The 24,385-nt window shown below is 37.2% G+C and overlaps 1 protein-coding gene across 2 annotated transcripts in view; it reads left to right on the forward strand.

Moving 5' to 3' along the window:
• Positions 1-24,385, forward strand: part of BCKDHB (branched chain keto acid dehydrogenase E1 subunit beta) — a 216,434-nt gene that overhangs the window by 144,421 nt on the left and 47,628 nt on the right. For both annotated transcript variants that reach the window (XM_073893547.1, XM_025858994.2), the window contains one exon: positions 14,314-14,400. In XM_073893547.1, the coding sequence (XP_073749648.1) occupies positions 14,314-14,400 (87 nt within the window). The remainder of the gene's footprint in view (positions 1-14,313; positions 14,401-24,385) is intronic.

Here is a 24,385-nt window from a genome sequence, read left to right on the forward strand (position 1 = left end):
TGCACCAGCTTGCATTCCCACCAACAGTGTAGGAGGGTTCCCCTTTCTCCGCATCCCCGCCAACATCTGTCATTTACTGACTTGTTAATTTTAGCTATTCTGACTAGTGTGAGGTGGTATCTCATTGAGGTTTTGATTTGGATTTCCCTGATGCCGAGCAATGTTGAGCACTTTTTCATGTGTCTGTTGGCCATTTGGATGTCTTCTTTGGAAAAATGTCTGTTCATGTCGTCTGCCCATGTCTTGATTGGATTATTTGTTCTTTGGGTGTTGAGTTTGGTGTTGAGTTTGATAAGTTCTTTATAGATTTTGAATACTGGCCCTTTATCTGATATGTCATTTGCAAATAACTTCTCCCATTCTGTCGGTTGTCTTTTGGTTTTGTGGACTGTTTCCTTTGCTGTGTAAAAGCTTTTTATCTTGATGAAGTCCCAATAGTTCATTTTTGTCCTTGCTTCCCTTGCCTTTGGTGATGTTTCTAGGAAGAAGTTCCTGCAGCTGAGGTCAAAGAGGTTGCTGCCTGTGTTCTCCTTAAGGATTTTGATGGACTCCTGTCTCACATTTAGGTCTTTCAACCATTTGGAGTCTATTTTTGTGTGTGGTGTAAGGAAATGGTCCAGTTTCATTCTTCTGCATGTGGCTGTCCAATTTTCCCAACACCATTTGTTGAAGAGACTGTCTTTTTTCCATTGGACATTCTTTCCTGCTTTGTCAAAGATGAGTTGACCATAGAGTTGAGGGTCCATTTCTGGTTTCTCTATTCTTTTCCATTGATCTGTGTGTCTGTTTTTGTGCCAGTACCATACTGTCTTGATGATGACAGCTTTGTAATAGAGCTGGAAATCCGGAATTGTGATGCCGCCAGCTTTGCTTTTCTTTTTCAACATTCCTCTGGCTATTAGGGGTCTTTTCTGGTTCCATACAAATTTTAGGATTATTTGTTCCATTTCTTTGAAAAAAGTGGATGGTATTTTGATGGGGATTGCATTGAATGTGTAGATTGCTCTAGGTAGCATTGACATCTTCACAATGTTTGTTCTTCCAATCCACGAGCATGGAACGTTTTTCCATTTCTTTGTGTCTTCCTCAATTTCTTTCATGAGTTTTTATAGTTTTCTGAATACAGATTCTTTGCCTCTTTGGTTAGATTTATTCCTAGATATCTTATGGTTTTGGGTGCAGTTGTAAATGGGATTGACTCCTTAATTTGTCTCTCTTCTGTCTCGTTGTTGGTGTATAGGAATGCCACTAATTTCTGTGCATTGATTTTATATCTTGCCACTTTACTGAATTCCTGTATGAGTTCTAGCAGTTTTGGGGTGGGGTGTTTTGGGTTTTTCACATAAAGTGTCATATCATCTGCAAACAGTGAGAGTTTGACTTCTTCTTTGCCGATTTGGATGCCTTTTATTTCTTTTGGTCTGATTGCTGTGGCTAGGACTTCTAATACTGTGTTGAATAGCAGTGGTGATAGTGGACATCCCTGCTGCATTCCTGACCTTAGGGGGAAAGCTCTCAGTTTTTCCCCATTGAGAATGATATTTGCTGTAGGTTTTTCATAGATGGCTTTTATGATATTGAGGTATGTATCCTCTATCCCTATACTCTGAAGAGTTTTGATCCAGAAAGGATGCTGTACTTTGTCAAATGCTTTTTCTGCATCTATTGAGAAGATGATATGATTCTTGTTCTTTCTTTTGTTAATGTATTGTATCACGTTGATTGATTTGTGGATGTTGAACCAACTTTGCAGCCCAGGGATAAATTCCACTTGGTCGTGGTGAATAATCCTTTTAATGTACTGTTGGATTCTATTGGCTAGTATTTTGGTGAGAATTTTTGCATCTGTGTTCATCAAGCATATTGGTCTGTAATTCTCCTTTTTGATGGGGTCTTTGTCTGGTTTTGGGATCAAGGTAATGGTGGCCTCATAAAACGAGTTTGGAAGTTTTCCTTCCATTTCTATTTTTTGGGACAGTTTTAGAAGAATAGGTATTAATTCTTCTTTAAATGTTCGGTGGAATTCCCCTGGGAAGCCATCTGGCCCTGAGCTTTTGTTTTTTGGGAGCTTTTGATGACTGCTTCAATTTCCGTAGTGGTTATAGGTCTGTTCAGGTTTTCTGTTTCTTCCTGGTTCAGTTTTGGTAGTCGATACATATCTAGGAATGCATCCATTTCTTCCAGGTTATCTAATTTGCTGGCATATAGTTGCTCATAATATGTTCTTATAATTGTTTGTATTTCTTTGGTGTTGGTTGTGATCTCTCCTCTTTCATTCATGATTTTGTTGATTTGGGTCATTTCTCTTTTCTTTTTGATAAGTCTGGCCAGGGGTTTATCAATCTTGTTAATTCTTTCAAAGGACCAGCTCCTAGTTTCGTTGATCTGTTCTACTGTTCCTTTGGTTTCTATTTCATTGATTTCTGCTCTGATCTTTATTATTTCTCTTCTCCTGCTGGGTTTAGGCTTTATTTGCTGTTTTTTCTCTAGCTCCTTTAGGTGTAGGGTTAGGTTGTATATTTGAGACCTTTCTTGTTTCTTGAGAAAGGCTTGTATTGCTATATACTTTCCTCTTAGGACTGCCTTTGCTGCATCCCAAAGGTTTTGAAGAGTTGTGTTTATATTTTCATTGGTTTCCATGAATTTTTTAATTCTTCTTTAATTTCCTGGTTGACCCATTCATTCATTAGTAGGATGCTCTTTAGCCTCCATGTATTTGAGTTCTTTCCAACTTTCCTCTTGTGATTGAGTTCTAGTTTCAAAGCATTGTGGTCTGAAAATATGCAGGGAATAATCCCAATCTTTTGGTATCGGTTGAGACCTGATTTGTGACCTAGGATGTGATCTCTTCTGGAGAATGTTCCATGGGCACTAGAGAAGAATGTGTATTCTGTTGCTTTGGGATGGAATGACCTGAATATGTCTGTGAAGTCCATTTGGTCCAGTGTGTCATTTAAAGTCTTTATTTCCTTGTTGATCTTTTGCTTAGATGATCTGTCCATTTCAGTGAGTTGGGTGTTAAAGTCCCCCACTATTATTGTATTATTTTCAATGTGTTTCTTTGCTTTTGTTATTAATTGGCTTATATAATTGGCTGCTCCCATGTTGGGGGCATAGATATTTACAATTGTTAGATGTTGTTGGACAGACCCTTTAAGTAGGATATAGCGTCTTTCCTCATCTCTTTACAGTCTTCGGTTTAAAATCTAATTTGTCTGATATGAGGATTGCCACCCCAGCTTTCTTTTGGTGTCCATTAGCATGGTAAATGTTTTTCCACCCCCTCACTTTCAATCTGGGGGTGTCTTTGGGTCTAAAATGAGTCTCTTGCAGACAGCATATCGATGGGTCTTGTTTTTTTATCCAATCTGATACTCTGTGTCTTTTGATTGGGGCATTAAGCCCATTTACATTCAGGGTAACTATTTAAAAAGATGAATTTAGTGCCATTGTATTGCCTGTAAGGTGACTGTTACTGTATATTGTCTGTGTTCCTTTCTGGTCTATGTTGCTTTTAGGCTCTCTCTTTGCTTAGAGGACCCCTTTCAATATTTCTTGTAGGGCTGGTTTCGTGTTTGCAAATTCCTTTAGTTTTTGTTTGTCCTGGAAGCTTTTTATCTCTCCTTCTATTTTCATTGACAGCCTAGCTGGATATAGTATTCTTGGCTGCATATTTTTCTCATTTAGTGCTCTGAAGATATCATGCCAGTCCTTTCTGGCCTGCCAGGTCTCTGTGGATAGGTCTGTTGCCAATCTAATTTTTCCTCCACTGTAGGTTACAGATCTCTTGTCCCGAGCTGCTTTCAGGATTTTCTCTTTGTCTCTGAGACTCGTAAGTTTTACTATTAGATGTCGCGGTGTTGACCTAATTTTATTGATTTTGAGGGGGGTTTTCTGTGCCTCCTGGATTTTGATGCCTGTTTCCTTCTCCATATTAGGGAAGTTCTCTGCTATAATTTGCTCCAATATACCTTCTGCCCCTCTCTCTCTCTCTTTTTCTGGGATCCCAATTATTCTAATGATGTATCGTCTTATGGTATCGCTTATCTCTCGAATTCTGCCCTCGTGATCCAGTAGTTGTTTATTTCTCTTTTTCTCAGCTTCTTTATTTTCCATCATTTGGTCTTCTATATCACTGATTCTCTCTTCTGCCTCTTTTATCCTAGCAGTCAGTGCCCCCATTTTGATTGCGCCTCATTAGTAGCCTTTTTGATTTCGACTTGGTTAGATTTTGGTTCTTTTATTTCTCCAGAAAGGGTTTCTCTAATAACTTCCATGCTTTTTTCAAGCCCAAGTAGTATCTTTAAAATCATGATTCTGAACTCTAGGTCCGACATCATACTCATGTCTGTATTGAGTAGGTTCCTGGCAGTTGGTGCTACCTCTTGTTCTTTTTGTTGAGGTGATTTTTTCCATCTTGTCATTTTGTCCAGAGGAGAATAGATGAATGATAGAACAAAATGCTAACTGGGTAACAACGTCCCCAGAAAATATATTCTAAACGAATCAGAAAAGACCTGAAGCTGGGGGGAAACAAAGGGAAAGAAAGAAAAAAGAAAAAAAGAAATAAAAACAAACAAAAACAGAACAAAACAAAACAAAAAGAGTATGATCAAATATGATCAGGCTGGTGCATAGATCAGTGCCACACAGTAGATTTTGGGTGTATTTTGGTCTGTTAGAAGAAAGTGCCTCCCAATATTTTAAGGAAAGAAAACTTATATATGTACAAAAATAAGGGTTGATATGATTAAGGGATGGAATATGACTGTAAATATGAAAATTATAAAAAATTTTATAAAAGGAATTGATAAGAAGTTGTTTGAAAAAGAAAGAAGAGAATTTAAAAAAAAAAGGGGGGGGAGAGAATGTGATCAGGCAGGAGACTAGAACAAAGCCATACACTAGAGATTTAGGGTATATTTTGATCTGTTAGAAGAAACTGTATCTCAAAATTTTAAAGAGAGAACAACTTATATATATATGCCAAAAATAAGGGTAACTACTATGAAGGGGTAGAATATGACTCTTAACAGTGAAAAATAAAAATGTTTTCTTATTTTATTTTTTTTTAAAGATTTTTATTTATTTATTTGCCAGAGAGAGATAGCATGAGCAGGGGCAGCAGTAGAGGGAGAGGGAGAAGCAGGCTCCTCACTGAGCAAGGAACCCGATGTGGGACTCGATCCCGGGACCCCGGGATCATGACCTGTGCCGAAGGCAGACACTTAACAACTGAGCCACCCAGGCGTCCCAAAAATGTTTTTTTATAAAAGGGATTGATAAGATGTTGGTTGAAAACAGGAAAAAAAATTTAAAAAAAAAGTTAAAAAAATTAACTTTGAAAGACTAAAGAATCATGGTAAAAAAGCCATGAATTCTATGTGCTGTATTCCTCTAGTGCTGGAGTTCTGCTGTTCTCATTGATTGGTAAACTTGGTTTTGGCTGGCTGTTCTTGCTGATCTTCTGGGGGAGGGGCCAGTTGCCGTGGTTTCCAAATGTCTTTGCCGGAGGCAGAATTGCCCCACCGTTGCCGGTCTGGGCTAAGCAATCTGCTGTAATCTGCTTGGGTTTGCTCTCGGGAGCTTTCGTTCCCTGCAAGCTTTCTGTCCAGCTTCGGAGGACGAGAGTGAAAATGGTGGCCTCCCAATCTCTGCCCCAGAGGAGCCGAGAACTCGGGGCCCCGCTCCTCAGTGCGCCCCCCATAGAAAAGCAGTCAGTCACTCCCGTCTCCCCTGTCTCCGGCCGTACTCCGTGCTCACCCAGCCTGTGACCGAGTGTTTCTATCTCTGGCGTCCGACCCCGTGTGGAGTCTCCAAACCCAGCAGATCCCTGCGGTGCGCTCCTGCGCCACTCCTCCCAGGGGAGGAAGGGGAATCTTCCCGGATCTTGCGCTTGTTGGGTCCCTGCTGGAGGAGCAGTGGGCGGACTGCACCACGGATCATGGTTTAGGGCAACCCCGAGCTGAGAGCCCGCGCCTCGGCTCCGTCTCTGCAGCCGGTTTCCCACTCCGATACCCAGGAGCTCTGCCGCACTCAGGCACACCCGGTCTTTCTGTGACCCCGAGGGTCCTGAGACCACACTGTCCCGCGAGGGTTCCACCCCCCGCTTAGCCACTGGAGCGACATCCCTCAGTGGAGCTGACTTCTAAAAGTTCCGATCTTGTGCTCCGCGGCTCTATCACTTGCCAGAAGCCGCCAACGGATGCCCCCTCCCCTGCCGTCTATCCTCCCGAATATTGCCTGGATTCACTTCTCCGCACGTCCTACCTTCCAGTAAGTGGTCGCTTTTCTGTTCAGAGTTGTTGCTATTCTTTTCTTCGATCTCCTGTTGAGTTCGTAGGTGTTCAGAATGGTTTGATCCCTATTCAGCTGAATTCCTGAGACCAGACGAAATCCAGGTCTCCTACTCCTCCGCCATCTTGCTCTGCCCCCCCCACATCATTAGTTTTTGATGTAGTGTTCAACGATTCATTATTTGCATATAACACCCAGTGCTCATCACCACACGTGCCCTCCTTAATACCCATCATCCAGGTTCCCCATCTCCCCACTCCCCTCCCTTCTGTAACCCTGTTTGTTTCCCTGAGTCCAGAGTCTCTCATAGTTTGTCTCCCTCTCTGAGTTCTTCCCATTCAGTTTTCCCTCCCTTCCCCTGTGGTCCTCCACGCTATTCCTTATGTTCCACATCTGAGTGAAACCATATGATAATTGACTTTCTCTGCTTGATTCATTTCACTTAGCATAATCTCCTCCAGTCTCATCCATGTAGATGCGAATGGTGGGTATTCATCCTTTCTGATGGCTGAGTAATAATCCATCGTATATATGAACCACATCTTCTTTATCCATTCGTCTGTTGAAGGACATCTCGGCTCCTCCCACAGTTTGGCTATTGTGGACATTGCTGCTATGAATATAATTATGTTTATAGTAAAATTTTAGTTGTGGTGCTTCTGAATGCTCTGCTGTTGCAAACTCCAAAGAAAAAGTTTGCTAGAACTGAGGATGGTGCTGAGGATAGAAGATGTAGAACATACAACACCTTGACTCTGTTTCCAAAGGTACAGCTTGGCTTTGTGATAGTTCTTGTTAACAGTTTTCTAAAATTCTACAACATGGAAGTCAACAATATTCATATCCAAATGACATGTTAAGACTTCTTCTTTCCATGAACAGAAATGGCTAAGAGTTGCAGGGGTGATGGGGTATGAGTTTATGGAAATATTCTAAATCCTGCTGAGAAACGATAGGGCTGTGATAGAATGAACACAAGAAAACAGCTGGGGAAGTGGCTGCTTCGATCATTGAAAAATTGTTTTGGCACAAAAACATGTTGATACCTATGGACAGTGTGTTTTGCCTGATGCTTGAGCTAATGGAGGAAATGAAAAAAATCTTTTAAGACATTTATTTACCTATTTACTCATGGCTTGACTGTATATTTAATAAATGTCCACCCATCCAGTACAATACCTTTATCATCATGGTGACGTGACCTTTTCTCACTAGAAAAAGAAAATTTATGTTTAGTACCAGGAAAAGGAAATGTTCTGTTCATGTTTGTGTTACAAGCATGTATTTCAAAGAGATGTACATAAAAACAGAAACATGTTTTGAATTGCTCACTCCTTACTCCAAAACCAACTGGGACTAGAAAAAATAAGTGGAAAGAGTCGGCCCAGGGGAGTCCTTTATTAGAATCAGAACAGTGATTAGACCTTAGTTTTTAGGACTTCTCTTTCAATGCATTTTATAACTCTATTCACTTTCTCCGAAGAGCTTAAAGGCATCAGAAAATTGGAGGCTTGTTAATGATTCATTTAAATCACTGTGTCTGTATGATTCTTTTTAAAAAAAAAACATCAACATTAAGGGGCGCCTGGATGGCTCAGTCGTTAAGCGTCTGCCTTTGGTTCAAGTCATGATCCCAGCATCCTGGGATCGAGTCCCGCATCGGGCTCCCTGCTCGGCGGGAAGTCTACTTCTCCCTCTCCCACTCCCCCTGCTTGTGTTCCCTCTCTCACTGTGTCTCTCTCTGTCAAATAAATAAAATCTTTAAAAAAAAAATCAACATTAAGAACATTTATTGAGCCCACATCCACAACCATATACTAGGTATTGTGGTTAGGTATAGAATACTTGACACTTTCTGAATTTTGTGCTTCTGAATGAGTTAGAGCCTGCTGGGAGAGATAATACCGACACCCCCGCCTGGATCTCCAAGAAAAAAGAATACCCCCAGATCAAAGAAACAAAAAGATGCTCAAGTATTTTTCCAAACTCTTTTGTTTTACTAATATATATAGACTGGTCCCCCTCCCCCCAAACAAACAAACAAACAAACAAACAAAAAAACCCGAGCATAATTGGCTCAATTTAATGCATATTTGTCATATGCTGTGTTCGGCAATAGACATAAATATAAACAGTCCCCATCTTCAAATTTGTGATTTTGAATGCAGTTGGAAGGGCTAATAAGACAGAGAGGTGCACAGGGCTGTCCTACAAGGCAAATTCCTAGTGTTCCTAAGAGAGACATATCAGTAAGTGTTGCCTTGACCCTAGTACCTGACCCTTGCCCTCATACCTGGTTTTATGTTTCATAGAATACCCTTGCATTGTCGGCTGCTTCAAATTCTGTTAGCAAGTGGTCACTAGAATGTATATGATGTGACATGAAAAAGGGGACCAGGAAGAAAGCATTGTATGAGATGGGCCTTGAGGGAGGGATAGAATGCCTGCCAATTTGGGGAAGGAAGTCAGAGGCAGGAAAGCATGGGTCACTTTCACAGAGCAGCGATTGGCCTGCCATGACCCAAGCCTGGAGGGACTCTTAAGGAAACAAGCCATAAAGGTAAGGTTGATTGATAGAAACATGTTTCTCTGACACGGTTTGACATAATTTCAGAGAGATGTCCACTTTTAATTTTTACAAAAGTAGTTTGTCCTGGACTCCTCAGTGTTTGAGCTGTGATTATACAAATAATTCAGGCAGGAATGAACTAGTGAGGATGTCTGAAGTTTTCCCAGACATTTCATGCCTTTGTTAGTATGACTTGCTCATTCTTTTCCTTTTGATTTTACTCCGTTCTCTATGCTCTGCTTGCTCCCTTACCTACTTTTTTCCACATGGGTGATAAAGCTCCTAGGATTTAGTTTTTCTCCATTCATTCCATTTTCCTACAATAGCAAAATATTTGTAACCCCATCACTAATATTCTTGCCAAAATGGACTTTTCCGAACTTTCTCTGGAGTTCATGACTGTTCTTTCTCTTTCAGCATTGGTATTTCTCCAGTGGAGTATCAGTCCATGGTCTGTGCATGAAGATCATGCTGATTAATAATAGTTGCTGGGCATATTATAATACATTTGTTAGCCTGTGATTAATTGTGAAGTTTTTCTGGCTAACTTTTCAAATGCATTTGGCTACCAAACAAGAAAACATTTCAAAAACTGTAATCCATTTGCGATAATATTTGAAGCTAATTTAAATCATGTTCTTAATGATTCTGGAGTGTCTAAATATTGACTAATACGTTTTTGGTTAATGAAACACAGGTGTGTGATTTTACTATTACTTTTGCTTGTGTGTATTTATAAACATTTTGTTTCAAAAGGAAGTGGTAAAGGCCGGCTTTGGTGTTTCTTTTGCTTTTCATTAGCTTTATATTCAGATAGAAAATGTTTAAAAAGGCTGTGAATTGCGTATCCAAAGTGTTACTTTCCTAATTTATCTTATCAGCAGTTAGAATAGGCCGCTGAACTTCGTGTTGGTCAGGTTGAAGTGCGCTGTAGGAGAAAGTTTTGCCCTGGAGTTTGTGTAAGAAATTAAGAAAACATATTTTTTGCTTTTTGAATGTCAGTGTTACACGTTTGGGCATATGCAAGCCTAATGGTCTGCTTGTCTGTATCATTTTCTCCTGGAATAACAGCTTAACAGTTTTTCTGGTTGAATTGTGTTAAAATCTTTAAAGGCTACATTCACTAAAACATATGTCCAATGTTTGGGCAGCCAAAATCTGTGCAGTTTCTTTAATGGAGTATAACTTAGCAATTTGCTCTTATCATGGATATCTTATTGTCAAATCTACATTAAAATAACCTCAGCTTGGAGTCTGTTATTTCATATTTAAATTGTTGTGGGATGTGCTGAAGTATACTTTTGCCCTATCTTAAAAATGGAGCTTTCTAAGAAAGCAATAGCTTCAGTACATCACAGGAGGACATACTTAATATAATGAAATTATTTTGTAATAGGCTTTTATCTAATTAACTTTTCTTGAGTGTCTACCATATTTTGAGCATTGTACTAGATATCCTGCATAGATAACTTGAAGTGATAGCCACTTGTAATGACGTCTGGGTAGAAGATGGACAATGGAAAAAGTCACGGAGTGGCCAGACCAGGAACAAGGCATTGTCAGCGTCCCATTGGAACAGAGGTGTCTTGATCATTCTGTTGTTGGCAAAGTTGCTGTGTGTTCCGTATTGAAAGTTTGATAGGGGAAGGGATGGCTAACTGAAATAGTGAGAAAGTGAGACTCCATGAGAGAAATCCAGGGCGGACCAGTGCGAACTGACTTAGCAGCCACAGTCTGTTTCACTCCTAGCCTTCCAGAATTGCTTTTAAAGTTTTCTTGACAAACCTTCTGGAGCCAGTGTAGGAAACAAAGCCCTTTTGTTTCGTGGTAGGGGATACAGAGAACAGTTATTCACAGTCCTAGTCTTTAATTGGCTTAGCCTTCCCTGGTGCCATTTGTTGTCTCTAACTCACTCGTGCTCCATCTGCCGGAGGCCAGGATCCTGGAGCAGGTCTTAGTGGCAAGAAGTTGAAGAAGCAGATACTGGAAAATCCAGCCTTATGTGATCTTTCCTGGCTCTGATAGGTTCAGCTTTTCATACTGAAAAGTTGCTTAAACCCTCTTAAATTTTTTTTTTCCTCCAGTGGTGAAATAGGTTTATCTCAGAAGACAACTTGAAACTTTAAAAATTTCTTCTAAAGAAAATGAATTTTAAAGTATTATTAGTATTTATATCTTTAGCTATTTTAAAAAGGTTAATGGCTATCCCCGTTAAAAGGCACTATGTTAATTTTTACTAAATACCTCAAAATGCTAAATTTGGCTAACAATATAACCTGGCAGTTGTGTATCGTGCTTAAATGTGTGAAAATGAAATTCCTGTTAAAGTTGAACAAAAATATGTAATTTGATCAGAGTATCTAATTGAATCACAAAGAATAGAGTAAAACTGCCTCTAATTTTCTAGATTTGTGATCTCATTATCATAATATTAAGTGTTAATAATTTCCAAAGGAATATGGAAAAGAAACAATCTTCAGAAATTCTAGTAAGTTAAAATCATGAATGATAAAAAAGCACATTCCACGTTGAATTTAATTATATCTTACAAAATTACTGAACTGTATTTATAGACTCAGTCATTAATAATATATGCTAATTGGTGATATGACTTGGAAAATATCACAGTTCTTAATTTTGGCATTTTTCAGAATTTTGTTGTAATTTTATTTTATACATTTTAATACTTTTCAGATATCAAGAGTTGACTTTAAGAAGCAAAAATGAAACTTAGGTGCTTTACAAATTAAATTAAGTAATCAATCTGAAATGCTCAGCTCACAGCCTAGCACATAGCAACTTATGGGACAACCAGTTGTTGATGATGATCGTTATTTCTGACTCCTCTCTTCTTGCCACACTGTCTCTCACTAGTTTGTATACCATAATAATTTCCAGAAACTCACAGTGTTATTACTTTTCATTGTGTTTAACCTTTAGCTCTTGATATTTTAGAAATTTCTGGAATTTCTTCTGTAACTGTCAGCATAACTCCTGATCCGAGAACACACAGGCACATAACACACATACGGAGGTGTTGAAAAGCTTCATGTTCTCTGATGCTAATAGCTCATTGAGCATGTTGTGTAGGGTCCAACAGTTTAAGGGCCAAGAGGTGAGCTGGTCATCATCCTGCCATGGAGCACAATCTACGGAGACTGGCAAGGGAAGGCTGACTCCCTGTGTTCTTAGTGTGCTTATTTCCTGCTGGAGCTTGGGACCTTAGGGTTCTCTTGTACTGGAAGCTACTCCTAAAATATCATTAAAAAAATTGTTAGGTTTTTTTGAGGAGATTATGACTACAACAGTGTGTACTTGTTACTTTCAGCATTAATTCAAGGGCTTTACTTTTACTTAATAATGACTTATTGGGAATACTTGCGATAATATAAAAATGCATTTTACATAGTCTTTTCCCAAGAATTCCTTCACTGTCACTCCTTAGGAGAAACAAGTTTTGGTAGTTTGGAATGAATCCCTCCAGACTATTTACACATGTTGGCTCAGGACATACAGCTATGTATATTGGTGTCCCCACTGCTGTGGTGTTTGTTTGATTATTCTTTTTTTTTTTTTGTAAAAATGAGATTATGTTGTTCTGCAGTTTGCTCATATTATCAGTTCATTTACCATAGGCATCTTTCCCTGTCCTCAGTCTTTTTTGTGGCTGCATAATATCCAACTATATTGCTATGTCTCGGTTTATCTAGCCTTACGCCTGCTGAAGGACACTCGGCAGGTCTCCAGATTTCATCATGTTGCATAAACTCCAAGGGTTGGAAGCTTTCGCCCTGGCTATATCTGTGCTTCGTTTCCCCAGTATATTCTGCAAGCTATAGGAAGCCAGGCTCTCTGCCCTGGTTGCTTATTGGCCTTCAGGAATCCTTCTGAAGGTTGTCATTCGATCTTGGATAGAACTCAGCTCAAATCAAAAATACCAATTCTGTTGTGTGGAGGTTTAAGGTAACAGCAGCATTTTTATAGAAGTTTCTCATTTCTACCTCCCAGGGATTTAAGATGCATCCTCTAGCTGGGATGGATTTTAGCTATGTCATCCTTGGGCACTTATACATTGGCAGACTTTCGGGTTTCAGAGCGATAAGAAAGGTTTAGTTGTCAAATCTGTTTTTTTAACTGGTAGTCCTTTAGGTCAGGACTTCTTTTAGAGAGTCCTTTGAGAACACATTTGTTTTTTGTTTTTTTTTTTTTTCGTAATTGTGGACTATTTCTGTCTCTGTATATTTCTAACCAGGTGCGTTAAAATTTAAATTTGCTACTTTCATAAATGGCATAATTAATCACAGTCCTAAAATCCAAATACCAGTATACGAAGGTTAGAATTTCACTGGGGGCGGGGATGGTATTCATTAAGGTGTTCATAAAATTTTATGTTTTTAAGTCACTATGTACTTAGTAGACACAATAACTTATTTTTATCATGGCTACTGGCCATATCTTGGAGTTTAACATCTGTTCCTTTTAAGGTTTTAAACTCTAATTGCTTAGAATGAAGGCAGTCTTTTAATTTATATACATATATTTGCTTGGAAGATCTTATATTCACAAAATATTAATGTATAATTTAAGAAAGGTGATATCACATTATTAGACATGTAGCAGAGACATTATCCCTGCTCTTTGGCAACATGTTAATTATTCAATATATTTGAAGCAGTAACTTGCTATTGATTTTAATATTTTTTACCTTCCAACACAGCTGTCATCCTGCTATGATATCATAAGCTATTCTTTTTGATTTATTATGGTACAGAGTATATCACGCTGGGCGAACAACCACACTGAGCCAGTATTGAGACTACATCTTTTTGTTTGTGACATTTTCTAGGTTAAAATGGAGTTGTGGTGGTTAACCAGATTTTAATGCACATGAACAAAGACGGCTGGAACCCTTGTACTTTTGCAGTGATTTCTTCCTGCTAGGTTTCCTTGAGTATCGAGTAGCTTGAGCTTTTCCTGCATTACAGCTTTTCCATGCTATTTCCATGTGTTCCTTCTCCACAAAACCCTATTTCCCAAGGCTGTTTGTTTATATGCAAATACACCCGAAAATGAATGCAACAAAGAAAGCACTTTCATTCTTAAGGTAATATGAAGAAAAAATGATTTTGAGATTAAAAACATGAAAGACCATAATTTAGTTTGTAACACAGAAGTGTTTTATAATGGAATGCCTTTTAATGACAGAATTACAAATCTCATTTTTCTTTTGTAGGACTATAAACTATATTGAAAATTTTTGTAACAGTGCAAATATCAAATAACTGCAGTGAGAGAAAGTTACAACTTATTTGGCCTAAAACTGTATTACTAATTTTTAATTATTTATTGGATTGAAATACGTTGTTTTTATTCCTTAATCAAAACTGCCATCATATACTTGAAAACATGTATTCTCTTCAGCATCAGATTTTCCTTTTCTCTTTCAGTCTGTGATCAAAACAGGGCGACTGCTAATCAGCCATGAGGCTCCCTTGACAGGCGGCTTTGCGTCGGAGATCAGCTCTACAGTTCAGGTAGAGTAACTTTTTGGCACCGGTTTTAGCATTTGTGCAGTTACACTTGTCTATTCCAAGAAAAAAGTTCCTTATCACAATATATAAAAGTATGCACTTTTTGGAAATGCACGTTTTCCATTCGACTCCACCGTCCTTTAGTTGATGGTCTAATTACATCTTCTAGAAAAGAAATCTTGAAGTAATAAAATCTGAAAATTCCTTTATAGGAAGAAGAAAGTTTGAAATGAGTTTACAAAACTGATGTTAGTTATGTTTGCTAGTAGAACAAGAAAACTTTTAAATCTGAATGTGCTATTTCTCTTTTGATAAAACTTAAACTTATTGTGCAATATGTTGATCTTAGATTTTCAAAGCCTTCACCTTAACAAAAAAATGCATCTGTCAAAAGTCAATTATTATAAATTCACTAAATAATTTCAGAATCAGTAAGTGATTTTATTAGTTTAATTAATAATCAAATTGTGTTATGCTATTAGCCATGCTTTAGAAATGGTTTAAAACCTTCTTTTTAAAAAGTAGAAACTGCTGCAAATTAGGGAAAAAAATCCCACATACTGCCTTATGAAGGATTTTTGTTTAAAACTTTTGTTTGCATTTATATCACACATAGGAATAAGATGATCTAAATGAGTTTCATTTTTCCTAATTTTTTAAATTAAAAATTCAATAGCTATTTTAAATGTGAAGTATATGCATTTTAAATTAAGACTATCTTAATTTAATGTTTGCAAGTTTGCAAACATTTTACTTCTCTTTACTGGTGTTAAGATGATTCTGTTGTTAAGATACATGTTAAGTTGAGAATTCCTTCAAGAGTATATCATTTAAAAATTTGATATAAGATTATGTGTAATGATAAGTTTTTATAAGTTAAACTTTTAACCAGTAAACAGTGATTTTTAACCAGTGCCAAAATAGACATTTAATTTCTATATTAAATTATCTTTAAGTGCAAATCGACAGCATTGTAAATATTTTTAAATTAGATGAAGCAGACTTAAACATAAATGTTTTTAAAACTAGATCGATATAATCCATGATTTATAGTAAAAAACTATGCTGTTATTTTTATACGTTATTTATATTGTCACTAACAAAATTAGGAAAAGCAAATATTTGAGTTTTGCAGATTTGTTTTTTTATTTATTATATAAATTAAAATGTGAAGCATACTACTTATTATATAACATGAGTGCCTGGTATTTATTGTACATTTTATTCATTGAGTAGCATAATGTACTAACTTTGTAAAACAAAAAAAAGTGGGGGTCTTGAGAACAAATCACTCTTAACACTAAGATGCTCTTTCAAGTCAGATGCGAAACTGGAATTTTCTGACTCCTAGTTAATACGTAGTCCACTAAATCATTTGAAATGATAGTGACTTGGTAAGAGAACTTTGATCTGATAGCCTTATTCATTCTGCTCACTGAATGCCATTTTGTCATCTCGAAAATTTCATTTGCATTTAAATGTAAAAAGAAAACAAGTAGAACATAGAATTAGAAATTATAACTCCTCCTTTGAAGTCTGTTTTCTCAAAGTGTGCTTAAGCTGGATCTCCATAAATTATTAGTAAGCGGCAGTTGAGTGTAACATATTTTTCAGACTTGAAAAGAATTAGAAAGATCATCTGATTTAATGTCTAACAGTCTTCAATAGTACGTGGACTTGTGTTAACAGAAAAATATCAGGCTTCAAGAATACATTTGTGAATTTCAGTTTGAGGAACACCTATTACGAGTTAAACACAGTCATTACAAAAAGCTCACACGAACAAGATCATAACCACTGTGTTAAAATCAGATCCTGAAATTATGTGATAATGATTGGTGGCAACAGTTGTGAACGAGATTATCCGAAATATAATTATATTTATGGCATAACATGAAGACACCATGTAACCCTCTCTGACTCCCAAGAATATGCCCATAGGTGTCTGCAGGCTACAGCCTGAGAAATCGTGACCTAATCTGACCCCATTCCTTTTACACACTAGTGGTTGTTGTCCAGAGTGTGTTGGACTCACCCAGTTTAAAAGGACAGTGGCAGATCTGGAGCTAGGACAGGAATCTTGAGTAAATGTTGAGTTTGTGCATATGCATTCTTTATTCAAAGTTCCCCCGAGACCCAAGAGGAAAATAGAAGTTTTAAATTTATTATAAAAAGTTCTGTGTTCCATGTTAAAAATCACTCAACCAACTAACTGTAAAATGAATTAAGGCAATAATGTAGAGGGATCAGCATTTGATGTTTTGGGAGATTAGTATTTGGATTTATTAGGATGAGGATGAATTTGAAAATACAGGTGTTTCTGCTTGAGTAAAGTATGGAAAATGAATTTTAATAAAATCAACACAGTATCCCCAAATGTTTGCCTATTGTGACTTTTATGTATTGATAAGAGAGGGGGGAAAAAAAGACACCTTGAGAGATTTTTTTTCCCTTTTTCAGTAATAATGTTTGCGCATAACTCAGAGTAATCTGAAGAATAAGATCTGCTTTTCAGTAATTATTTCATGCACATATTCAACTAAGTACAGTGTCCTATACTGAGCATCTTTTTTATGGAAGGCCTCGTTCCCTGTTATAAGTGAAACCTCTATCACGTTACCAGTGCCTTGGATTGTTTAAACTGAAATTACTTAAGTGTGAGGTACAGTTGCTTTCACCACTTGGAATGATTCATATTTCTATATTTCTTTTTGTTGTATAAACTACAATGTAAGATTAAAAAAAAGGTAAAACAGGGTTAGGTCTTGAAAGCCAGTTTTTTGGGGACAGCAGGGAAAAGGTACACAGAGAACTTATATTGTCTTGGAAAACAAGTTTGAAATTATGGATGAGAATGATCTATAAATTTTGAGCACTATTGATTAAAACCCTGAGTTATTTTCATTATTGTATCAATGGATGAAAATTTTACGTAAAAATTGAGCACACACCCAAAAATCTGCTCCACAAGCACTATTTTTTGGAAGATCTCTGGTAGTTCTTCAAAAGGTCACGGTTAATCTTACAAAAAATTGCTTTTAATATCACAGTATTTTAAGAGAATAGCGATTCACAATAAAACTAGTGTTTTTAAGTACATTCGAATCTGAGAACACCATTTTTAGTTTCCCTTCAGTTTTAAATTATTACCCCTGTTAAACATAAAAAATATTGAAGACAAGAAGGCACTATAGGGAGTATTCTTTCAAGTTTATAGTTGGTATTTTCAGATAGAAAAATTATATCATGCTGTATAAGATTGAGTATCAGTAGAACATTTTTCTGCTAGATATAGGAAGTGTTGCCTGCATTACTCTTAAGCTTTTTTTTTTTAGTTGTACAGATAAAATATGACAAGAATGAATATGAAGTGTATTCCTACTTTATTTACATAACTTTCCAATTTACGGCAGGTGGCTCCTCCATCCTACAAGGGATTCATTGTCCGCATCTTGTTTGTTCTTGCCTGTTGTCCCTTTTCCTAAAGCCATTTATTTTATCAAAAAAATACTCACTGTTAACAGGCTTAGTTCGAAGTCATGTTAAACTCATGGAAGTGATTAAACATAGCATTTTTAAAATGGATTTGTCAATAGCTTCTTCGTGAAATTTATATGAATGCTTACAGAAATCAAAACCAATGCATCGAATCTAAGAACTGCTTTGCATTCCTATTGGATTGAATTTGGAAGTTAACTGGGAGGCAGAACAAAAAGAGGTCTGGTATATGGGCCCCCCACCCCTGGGGAAGATTTCTTGGTCAGTCATCCAAAGCTTCACTGTCTCTTCCCATCTAATTTTACATTCCCATCTGTTCTCACTTTGGGGGTGAGGGAACTTTTTCCTTCTTTCATTTGACACACACTGGAAGTTGGAGATATGCTGCTTTTAGGGACTTAGGCATTCCATCGTGCACCCTGATTTGTAGAAAAGTGCAAAGATGACAGAATTTAGGTAATTCATTGACCTCGTTGTGTAGTTTGAGCAAAGATTTCATTGCTTCAGAAAATTATATAAATTAATTATATGTGATGTTTGTATTCCTCAGCTTTATGTAAACACAGGTTTTAAAAAAAATCATTACTGTGCCAAAAGAAATGTGTAAACCTCATCCATTTTAATATTCCTCTAATTAATTTATATTATATGCTCTAGATTGCAATGTTCAAAATAGGCATTATTTATTTAAATATCAAGGGCAAATAATGTGTGGTATTTAATAGCTTTAAATAGTATAATTTCTTTAAGCCTTGGAGAAACCAACCTTTATTATTAATTTCAAACACATTCCCATAATGATGAAATAAATCTTGACTCTGATAGGCTTGTGATTAAAAAAAAGTTTTTTTTTTCCCCCTCTGGATTCAATGCTCAATAAGAGTGCCAAAAATTTTAGGGATTGGGGTTGGCTTAAAGGTTTGATTTTTTTTTTTTTTTTTTTAACACATGGAAGCAATAAGTCTGCAATAAAGAGTCCAGTTGGAGAGGATGGTAAGTTTCCATACCATTGTTCCATCCTTTCTGTGCGGTCTCTTTTCCTAGAATAAGAACTCAGAAATTGTGCGGACTGACATATATTTTTAAGGTAATCATATTCTAATACTTTGAGAGGATTTTTATAGAGTTTACACAAATCACTGTTTAAACGGAAACTTTCATAATTTTCAAGTAAAGGAATTTTGCTTTTCTTACCATTTCATGTTAGAAAGGATTCTACAGAAGGATTTTTAAAAATAAACTTCCTATTCCTACCAAATTTACCAACACTCTGCTTAAAAACATCAGTCTGAAGGAGAGGGAGAAACTCCTACATGGTCTTGAGTTTTTATCATTGTGGAAAATGTTTAATTAAAATTATGATGTTGTAAAGTAAGAGTCATCAGAGAAGCCTATCAGAGTAGTAATTTGATGAGTAGTTTACTGCAGTTTCAGTGTTCAGATAGAGGATGGCCTCTTTTTAAATGGAATTTTGCCTGGAAGCTTGTTAAGTGTTCACCCAGAAGTTTCTATGGCCATAGAGAGAAGACTGAGTCCTTCCAGGGAGGCATCATGGTTGGGGCTGCTGCACCACTGTTCGTAGTTTGTACTTACATCCAGGTTACACTCTGGTGGTCCTCTGCCTTGCCCTGAGCATGCCAGTGGCTCTTTCTCCTTTGCTCAGTCATGTAAATGGGGCCAAGGTGCCACCTTCAGCCCTCTGTCTCTCCCGTTCTTTCTCGGGCAGTCCCAACCATTTGCGGCTGTTCTTAAAACTTTCAAATTTGAACCTTCAGGACTTAACTCTGACTATGGGGCATTAGACTCAAAATTTCAACTTCATGCTAGTTTTGGTAGTGATAAGAAATTTGTATGAGAAAATGATTTATGTGAAAGGATTTTTCACATGAGACAGTGAGAAAAGGTGGACATTAGCACATGGATAGCAGCCAGCTTCTGGAAATCGGCTTGTCTCAAAATGAACTCTATTTTTCCTCAACTCTTTCTGACCTTTTTTGTTTTTTTTAATTAAAAAAATTTTTTAAAGACTTTATTTATTTGTCAGAGAGAGAGAGAGCACAAGTAGGGGGAGCGGCAGGCAGAGGGAGAAACAGCCTCCCTGCGGAGCAAGGAGCCCGATGTGGGACTTGATCTCATGACCCTGGGATCATGACCTGAGCTGAAGGCAGATGCTTAACCAAATGAGCTACCTAGACATCCCTTTCTGGACCTTTTAAATTGTCTCCTTACTTATCTCCTCCCCTCAGCCTCTCATATCAAATTACTATTCACTATTTCCTTAATACATCAAATTTTGTCCATCCTCTGTTTGAAGACCTCCAGTAGATCTTCTTGGGCTATAGAAATAAGATCTTTATGTTGGCATTACAGATGTTCATCTGCCCAAACCAATGTTTCCAGTATTATTTCTCACATCTTTTTTGACTCCAATGTGCTGTCCTATCGGTCATTTTTTGAATGATAATTAATTCCTGCAACCAAACTTTACTGAGTGCTCTGGGCACAGCCTCAATTTGAGCATTTCATTCACGAAGTGGAGCTCTTATTTTAGTGACACAAGTTTAGTAGCAAAAATAGATGCTGAACAGATAGTTATACAATAGTACATGCTTGGATAGGGAAATATTCTGAGGACTGTGGGATTATAAAAAAAAAAACAAAAAACTTGATCACCTAACTCATAGGTCAGCTGCATTAACTCTTTGAGGATGTGTATGACCCTGAGGTGAAGGTGGGTTGTGATTCTAGGGAGAAGGAGTAAGAAAGCAGGAAAAAGAATTGATTTTCTAGTGATTTCAGTGTTTGGTTATGGTTGAAGAGTAGTAGATGAGGCTGTAGCACCAGGTAAGGATCAATAAGTTGGTAGAGTTTAGACCATAAAGAATCTTATATGTATTACTAAGGAATTTGTTGTGTGGTGGAAAAAGATATGACAGAGCAGAGCCATCTCACATCGGTAATAAATTTCAGTTCTCCCACAATGTGTTTAAAATACCCCTCATAAATTTCCCAGCAAATAGGAAATACAGCCCTTCCTCAACTTTCGGTGTTAGGTCCCAATAAATCCATCATAAGGGGAAAATATTGTAACTCAAAACTGCATTTAATACACCTAATCTACCAAACATCATAGTGTAGCCTAGCCTACCTTAAATGTGCGCAGGACACTTACATTAGCCTGCAGTTAGGCAAAATCATCTAACACAAAGTCTATTGTGTAATAAAGTGCTGAATATCTCATGTAACTTATTTAATGCTGTGCTGAAAGTGCAAAACAGAATGGTTGTCTGTGTATGGGTTGTTCACCCTTGTGATTCCTGGCTGACCGTGAGCTGAAGCTCACAGCCCTGCCCAGCATCGTGAGAGAGAGTATTGTACCTCTAGCCTGGAAAAAGATCACAGTTCAGAATTTGAAGTTAAGTTTCTACTGAATGCGTATCGTTTTCACACCATCATAAAGTCAAAAAATTGCAAATTGCACCATGGTAAATCAGGAACCATCTGTAGTAGGAAAACAGTAGTCACAATTATTTTCATTATTTAAGGCAAAAGGGTATAATTAAAAGGACTTTAAGCAGGAAATTAACTTAGAAGGATTTGCAATTTAGGAAAAAATCTTTGGCATTTGTGTTGAGGATGCATCATGAGGGGTGAGGCAGGAAGTTAGATTGACAAAGAAACCATCTGAATAATTTAAATGAGAGATTTGAGGGTCTTCTAAGTCAAGGACATGAGAGTGGTGGTAGAGAAAGGTGAATTTTAAAGGAGGGAGAATTTGAAAGATGGACTTGCTTACTGATGAGACAGGAGTCTGCAGGAACTGGGGCAAATGACAGAGAGGCAGGCCGGGGTTAAGAATAAGGCTTAGCTTGGTTTCCAGGTTGGGTGATTTTAGAATGCAGGTGCCATTTCACTGAGCTGGGGAATATTATTGGAAAACAGGTTTAAGCACATCTTTTATGGAAGATGATGAATTCATTTTAGACTTGTGGAATTTGAGATGAGAATCAAAGTGTGTGTCTGCAGCTCAGAAGAGAATCTAAGGTGTAGGAAAAGATTTAGGATTCATCATCTTATGGGGATGGCTGAGGTCAGGGGTATGGGTATGATCACAAGTGTCCTTCTTGCCCCAGTGGAAGGCAAGCTTCATGAGCTTAAGGACCGTGTGTGGCTTGTTCACATCTGTAAGCTCGGTGGCTAGAACCCTGCCTGACACTAAGCAGGCACTCAAATAATTAAATGAATTGTTTGCCCCCAAGCATCGCTGCTGTTAGTAATTTCTTTGAAGAAGAATGGTATCTTGGTGGTTTGTGTTGTATATAGAAATTGCTAGTCACAAAAATTGCTAGATTGGACCACTGTCCTTGGTATACACCACCCGTTTGTTGACCGACCCCCCTCCCCCACTCGGAAGTTTTGTTTTGTGTTTATGTGTTAACTTCCAAAGTAAGTACTGATAGCCTGTGCTGTTGTCCTTAACATTGCTACTTTGTGTCCTTTTGACAAAGTTATTTCTTGTGAATAAACCTGTTGATACTTTTTCTTCTCCTGATTCTCTAGTGAGGCTAAAAAAGACATTTATTTTTTTAAAGATTTATTTATTTATTTGGGAGAGAGAGAGAGTGGGAAAAAGGGGCAGAAGTAGAGAGAGAGAGAGAGTCTTAAGTAGACTCTGATGTGGGGCTCGATCCCAGGACCCTGAGATCATGACCTGAGCGGAAACTGAGTTGGACGCTTAACTACCTGCACCACTGAGGCGCCCCAAGGTATTTACTTTTATATAGTTATCAGTGAAATTTCCTAGAATGAATAGACTACTTAATGAGTAAAATAGATTCCCTAAAGAAAAGCATCACTTTCTTTTAAAAGTGACAGTGATTTCTATGATTTGGTACCTTTAAATTATATTTTAGCACCTAAAGAGTTGTAGTTTATTCTCAGAGCAACTCTTGAAGGTCTAGTTGTAGCCTCAAAATTATAATTGATTGAAAATATATCATTTCCTTATTTGGCATGAAATAGTTTCCCTTCTTTTAAAATATGTATATTTTTAATGTATAATCTTAAGATTTTTCAAACTACAATAAAATTATTTAAAATTTTCTAAGTGAGAGACAGCACAGTGTCTATCCATGACCTGGCCGACCCTCTTGGCTCCCTTGTAACGTTGTAGGCACATATGGAGAAGCATATTAAATTTGTCAAGAAATTTTAGGTGTGTTTTGTCTGCATTGTATTCACAATCAGTAAGGGGCTGGGTTGGCCTCTGGGAGACAGAACTGAAATTCTCAGCAAGTTTGTTATGCTTCTTGGTGGGCAGTAAAGTTGCTCTTGTTGAAAGCTCATTTTATTTTGGTAATTTAATGTAATTAAATTTACAATTCAAATTAGTTTATGCTTTGTTACAAGGGCCATCATCTCTTTTCGTGAATGAGTTCACAGCTCACCAAAACATGCTTGCATTTAAAATAGACATTAAAACAGAGATTAACTACTGCTAATGAATTTTCTGTTCAGTTTGAATCTAAACACTTGTGAAAATTAAGACAAGTTAAAATCAGCACTCACTCAAAAACAAGCAGTTGAAAATGAAAGTTATAAATCATCTTTATTTCTTGATCCACTTGAAGAAACATACTTTTCTGTTTTAACCCTGTAAAGGACCATATAATGATGATATTTGCTACATAGGGTAGTTTTATATTGCAGATGGTGCCAAGAATTTGTCTTTATCAAAATTATTAGGGGAGAGGTATAGTTCATGACTTCTCTTAAGAGGATCTAAATGTTTATGCTTTAAGAAGTGCCTTGAGATGACTAGTATTTCAAAATCCATTATTTATATCATCTACAATTATAGTTGTATCATCGTTTACAAGTCCTGATTATTTCCTTTCTTTTGGTAGGATTTGTTTACCCTCTTAACTACATTTCTGCATTTTTTTCCCCCTGTATCAATTTTATATTCCCAGCTTAGACTACAGAGGGTATAAAATATTCCCCATGTGTGTATTTTTTTTAAGACTTTATTTTTAAGTAATGTTTAGACCCAACATGAGACTCAAACTCATGACCCCCAGGTCAACAGTCGCACGCTCCATCGACTAAGCCAGCCAGATGCCCCCCCACCCCCCCCACCCATGCCTGTATTTTGAGTGCTTTCTGCACCAGTCAGATGGAATCTTGGTATTCCCTGAGATGGCTTGTATTTTCAAATTTTCTATCACCATTTTTCTTCTTTAATCTGTTCCTTTTAAAATATCAATGGCTAACTCTATATGAGCAGTTAAAGAAATTGAAACTTAATCTTCCCTTTCAATTCATTATTGAAGAATCCCCTGCCTCTGCATCCTGACCATAAATTTATGCTCTGTTTTCCTAACCATGGACTTTTCTGGGCATCAATTTCTACCTAAGAGTGTATAGCAGACCAAATTGAATGTATTTTGTGAGTAATATTCCCACATCACATGATCCTATATTTTATTAA

This window comes from Callorhinus ursinus, unplaced genomic scaffold (genome assembly GCF_003265705.2).
Source record: "Callorhinus ursinus isolate GAN/ISIS: 27379988/994484 unplaced genomic scaffold, GSC_fseal_2.0 scaffold6, whole genome shotgun sequence".
NCBI lineage: Eukaryota > Metazoa > Chordata > Mammalia > Carnivora > Otariidae > Callorhinus > Callorhinus ursinus.